We start from the raw sequence: 5,284 nt of genomic DNA on the forward strand, positions 1-5,284 counted from the left end.
GGGGGGGGGGGGGGAATAGAATGTATAGCAACTTACATGATGTTTTTGAGTTTGCTATGTAAATTTTCATGTAAGTAATCTGAACTTTTGCACTGATTTGGGAGTTAAGTGTTGGTTTTGTTGCTTTTCCAGTTTCATGTTTTAATTGTTCTTGAGCAGCATGTACACCATTCTCCCATTAGACTGTTTAATAAGCTGTTCCACTTGCATTGTGCGTGCAGACTATGCAAGAAACATTAGTTGTATGTTTTACAGCTGTTGGTTAGCTGGTATAAATATCATAGCTTGGTCTTCATTGCCAATTTGTAAGAGTGTTGTTGTAAATGATTAAACTTTACAAGATAGGAACTCGGTGTTGATACAGCATTTTGTTTGAAGAAAGACTTCCTTTGACAGATTGTCTGGGCCTTCCAGGTGCTTTAGAGACATTTAGTCTGAAAACCATACTCCAGTAGCTTGTAACAACATGTTAGATATTCTCAAAGAGCAGCTGCTCTTTGTGTTTAGGTGAATCCACACTGTAAGTAGCTTAAATACCATAAGTCATGTTTCTTTAGCATCAGCATGCAGTAAGAGCAAAGATGTATAGACATTTCTGCATGTGTGAAAGGTGCACACCTGGAAAACTTCAGAGATGTGGCGCTTTCCTTTCGAACACTGCAGACCTCTCTCTTCCTCCCTGTGGACTACCTACTGGCTAGAACCCAGCACAGCACTGTCCTATCACTACACTTAAAGTTTTGTTGCAGTTTTATTTACTTCTTGGCTTGAGTCAAAAAAAAATAATCTGTAAATGAAAAGCAACAAGTGCTATTTAGTGCATGTGCTGCTCTTTCAAGTTGCTAGGAAATGGATGCTGCTCTGTGATGCCACAGCAGTGCAGCACGGGTGTCCTAGTGAGGTCTGAGAATTTTCCCTTGGGATTCTCACTCAGTTGGCCGCTCCCTTTTGGCTGGCTGGCAGGGCACTCTGTTAGGGTTCGGCTGAAAAGTTTACCCAAACCAAGAAAAAAGAATTTAAAATGGACCTTTCCTCATCAGAAACTTCATGTGATTCTGTTCTGGCCAAGGGAGTTGATTTGTCAGGCTTGACTTCTCCATCTGATGTGACAAAAGAGCAGCTTGTGACGCTGCCTCTGGACCTCCAATTGAAGAAAGGTCTTCACAAACTTTGACTCAGCAGCCCTGAAACAGCGAGTGTCTGAACCCATCTGAGGAGAGCTCTAGCAGAGGTGATGCCTCTACACGCCTCAGCTTTCTGAAGAAGCTCTGGAACGTTGTTGAAAGCGATCGGCTTGAGTCCATTTGGTGGGTGACAGCGGAAAGTGTGGAGTGATTCATGAATTCTTCAAAGAGGAAGTACAAGGAGAGGACGTCTGAGAATTTCTGAAAGTGAGCGTATGAGAAGCTTCACTCATCTCCACCTATACAATTCACCAGAAAGCTGGGGGATTTTCCAAAATTGGGCTTGTGCAATGACTTGCTAGCTGAAGAGACATCTAGGGAGGTATGTTGGATCCTCTACATGCAAATTAACTACCAGAATATTCTAACGGGACACATTTCTGTTCCAGTGAAATAAGCCTTCCCTACACAGGAGATGAGGATGGTAGTAAGTGTTCAGATTATCATTTGTTTCTCGGCTCATGTTCAGAAATTTTTCAGGTAGCCCTTCTGAGTACTAGAAATGCTGATAAAATACATTATTTCAAATTATTTTGACCACATAAAATGAAAAGATATTGTCACTTTACTGGGTTTATTTTTGCTATTTGCTATGTGTCTTGCTTTATCAGATGCCAGTTGTCTTGTGGCATTTGCTGAAGGCTGAGAAGGTACATGTCAGAGAATCACAGAATCCTCTAGGTTGGAAAAGACCGTGAAGATCACCCAGTCCAACCACTGACCTAACACTGACAGTTCCCAACTACACCAGATACCTCAGCACCATATAGTTACCTACATGTTCATTCCATGCTAAAGTTGTTGAAAAGTAATGGTATTTGGGTTTCTAAGTCTGTGTTTGTTTTTGAAAACCTTGTGCTGCTTTGCTACCAAGCAGCAAAACCACAGGGCTGGTTACTGCCTAACAGGGCTGTACCATTGCACCATTTCATTCAGCCAGAACTTCAGGTTTAGAACGGCCCTGAAAGTCCCTTTTAACATCCACATTTCTCTTATGCAACCAGAATTCTTAGTTCTTGTATCTTTGTGGCTTCCAGTCTCAAGGTGGTGGCAACTTTTTTCTTCTGCATTTTTCAGTTTCTGTTCTACTATGACCCTAATCTTAGAAGAAACTTTCTGCCTCCATTAATGAAGTGTAAGCAACACTTTGGCCCCAAAAAATCAAACACCAGCAGGATTTTCACCAGGCACAGATTATTTGCATGCACGCTGCTGGAAAAGGAAAGCAGCCATTGAGCTTGTGCAGGAAACCACTTCCAAGGAGGAGAGCAGCCAGTCAGCAGCTGGTCCGAGGGAGAACCCGCCCCAGAGGGGCACAGCTGCCCAGGGCCAGGCAAGCCTCCATCTGCTTGGCTAGGGAGTGGTGGGCAGGGAGCAGTGTGGGCCACTACAGCAACTGTATACTGCAGGCTGCTCCCCCCATCATAGGCACATCTAATCTACATGACCTGTGAATGAGGAAAATCTGGTCCTTTCTGGAAGTTTTGTATTTACAGCATGTAATGCACACCAGGTGCAGAAATGTCCACCTGTTTGAGAAGCCCCTAGGACTGACTTGATCTCAAATGATTTCTTGCTCAGTGATCCCACTAATGGAAGGTTAGGAGCAGACTCTGAGACAGATGTGTTGATGAGGGCAGCCTGCTTTCAGGTGTGGTTTTGCTGAAGGGTCCTATAAACTCCCTCCTCATAATGGGAGATGCACACATCAGAGTATAGTTGTATTTACTCACATCTTAAATTGGCACACAATGCATCAACCATGTCTTTTAAAATAATTGCCTTTACTTACTACATTGTTCACATACAAATAACTAAACCACTAATAACTTCCAGTAATGGTTACAAAAATTACATCTAGTTTATTCTGCCTTAAAAGAGCAGTTCTCCAAACGTCTTTCAAACAATTAATTTTGGAAGGGAATCCTAAACAACTCACTGGCATTCAAGTTGCTGACTGGTGAATTACAAGTTTTCATTTAGGTAGGAAAAAGAATGGTGAGGGGCAACACCTACACTTCTGAAGGGATCAGTTCTTCAGGGATGTCCACCTGCCACACACCTCTTGCCCCTCTGGCAGGAATTGGTTCCAGGAGCCATCTTGGATTTGAAACAACAGTCAGGTATCTCTGTTCTAGATTACTAAGGACAGCTTTGGTTTCCAGATCCAGAACCTTTTCAGGAGGCAAGTTCTCTGGAAACAGGGATGTCTCTCCAATGTCAATTAATCCTGTGTTACAAAATTGAAATATAAAATTAGTTGGTTGTTTGATCTCCCAGATAAAAGTTTTCCAAAAATCAGCCCCCCATGGAATGTACAAAAGAACTAATGTGTTACCAGAAGAACACAGTATCTATCAGGCACACCTCAAATCAGGGTCATCCACTGTGGAAGATGCTTCTGGCTGAACTGAGGCCAGTGAAGAACAGGTGAAGCATGCAGTTAAAAATACTCACAACTCAAAGACCTAAAATTGTTAAGCATCCAAAACTCCTGAGCTGTATTTAGCCTTGAAATAGCTTCATTAAAAATAAAACTCTTTGCTCCTATCAGAACACAATTAACATTTGAAAATTGTTAAACTACATGGAAACTCCTGTTCTCTGGAACCCTTTTAATGTTATGAAAGGGAATTTCTGTACTGCTTAATGATTAAAAATGTTAAAGACCGAAGAAGCTTTAATACCCACTCCACGATTTTAGCCTGCAATTTACATCAAGGTTATAAATCTGCATATTATGTAGTACCTAACAATTTTCAGCACCACAGAACCAGAAAAATTATTTTGGTATATGTGACAGAAGTGATCTGTTGTGCAGGAATAGCTAAAAATTTTCAAATGAGAATGTAAGACAGATGGTGTGACAAGATACCTACAAGAAAAGAATGCAAAATGAGTGCTGGATAAAAATTTTATAAGTATACAGTGCAGCAACATCCACTGTATTTCAGCACAGTATAAGCGCAGAAACATCACTCCATACTAGCTTTGTGTTACAGACACAAACTTCTTCCCTACCCAAGTAACAAGAGAATAGAGCATTTGTAGAACTGAATTAGGATTTATGTAATACTCTACTATGACATGCAAAGCACTGCAACATCATGACTTCACTTGACTAAGTCCTGTAAAGAACTCTTTAGCAAGAGTTCCTAAGATCAGGATGCAAAAAGTGTGGAATGGACATTTATTATCATGAAAAAAAATAACATGCAACCCATATTATGCTATCTTACTGCATGACAAGTTAGCACAAATCCATTTTGTTTCTTGTAGAAGCTTCAGACTTGTAGCCTGAAGTTTTTAGGAGAGTGAGTGTATTTTAAAAACTGAGGGCTGACCAAAATTCTTTAAAGGTCAAAGATACTTCACATTCCCAACACAATAAAAAAGAAAAATGTTATTTACATCTTCCCTCATGGACCTCAGTTTATAGTGATAAGGAACCGAAACAGCCCCCCAGTCACAACTTCAGAGCGTTAAAGCCTGTGTGAAGCCGATGTGTATTTTGACTGCCAACGCACTGAAAGCTTGTTTGGCAAATATAATCCAAGGTTGCTTACCTGCAATAACTCCTCTGCCAAATTTTTCCCCTTTATCCAACAAATCTTGCACTTGTTCTGGTGTCATACCAAACCTACTCAAAAGAATTGCTCTCCAGCTTTCGTCTTCCCAGTCCTTCACAGCTATGTGAATAGCAACGGTGCAGCTCTTGTACTTCGCTAGCAAAGGACGCCAGCGGGTCTCTACTGTTTTGACTTCGTTTAAAATTAATCCCGCGTAGGGTTGTCGGAAGGAAAGGCAACTAAATTTCATCCTTTTCCTTGCATCAGAACCCCTTTATTTCCTGTAACAAACAGACACCCCGAGATTAGTCTTTAGAAACCCGCGGCTCTGCCGGAGCACCTGCCCCGGCCATCGGGCTTCGGCGCTGGAGTGACCTGCGCGCAGCCTCCGCAGGGGCGGATTTCCCGCGCCGCGGCGTACCGCTTTGCCCGCCACAGCCACTTCCGCGCCGCCAGAAACCGCCCCGGCCCGGGACGGGGGAGGGGGCCGCTGCCCCGGCGGGCTGGCACCCCGCGACAGGAGGCACCGCC

General features: G+C 42.6%; 1 protein-coding gene across 2 annotated transcripts; it reads right to left on the reverse strand.

Annotated features, from left to right (window-relative positions):
* Positions 1-2,548: 2,548 nt before the first annotated feature.
* On the reverse strand, positions 2,549-5,284 carry LOC113480251 (protein CXorf40A-like). 2 transcript variants are annotated; one of them, XM_026848889.1, is made up of 3 exons: positions 5,175-5,284; positions 4,751-5,034; positions 2,549-3,414 (listed from the first exon to the last, which is right to left on the reverse strand). In XM_026848889.1, the coding sequence occupies exons 2-3, from the start codon at positions 5,001-5,003 to the stop codon at positions 3,197-3,199; spliced, it is 471 nt and encodes a 156-aa protein (XP_026704690.1). In that variant the 5' UTR covers positions 5,004-5,034; positions 5,175-5,284; the 3' UTR covers positions 2,549-3,196. The 2 variants fall into 2 exon arrangements, with proteins under 2 accessions (XP_026704690.1, XP_026704689.1); XM_026848888.1 differs by having other exon boundaries at positions 2,550-3,414; positions 4,751-5,278.

Source organism: Athene cunicularia (genome assembly GCF_003259725.1).
Source record: "Athene cunicularia isolate RWA chromosome 4 unlocalized genomic scaffold, athCun1 chr4_part3, whole genome shotgun sequence".
In the NCBI taxonomy this organism is placed as follows: Eukaryota; Metazoa; Chordata; class Aves; order Strigiformes; family Strigidae; genus Athene; species Athene cunicularia.

What these genes read in the sequence shown, in the direction of transcription:
- LOC113480251 (XM_026848889.1), bottom strand. Translation starts at nt 5,003, where the DNA reads ATGAAATTTAGTTGCCTTTCCTTCCGACAACCCTACGCGGGATTAATT. An exon ending in TGGCAGAGGAGTTATTGCAG is followed by an intron (nt 3,415 to 4,750) that starts GTAAGCAACCTT and finishes TTTGTAACACAG; the next exon opens with GATTAATTGACATTGGAGAG.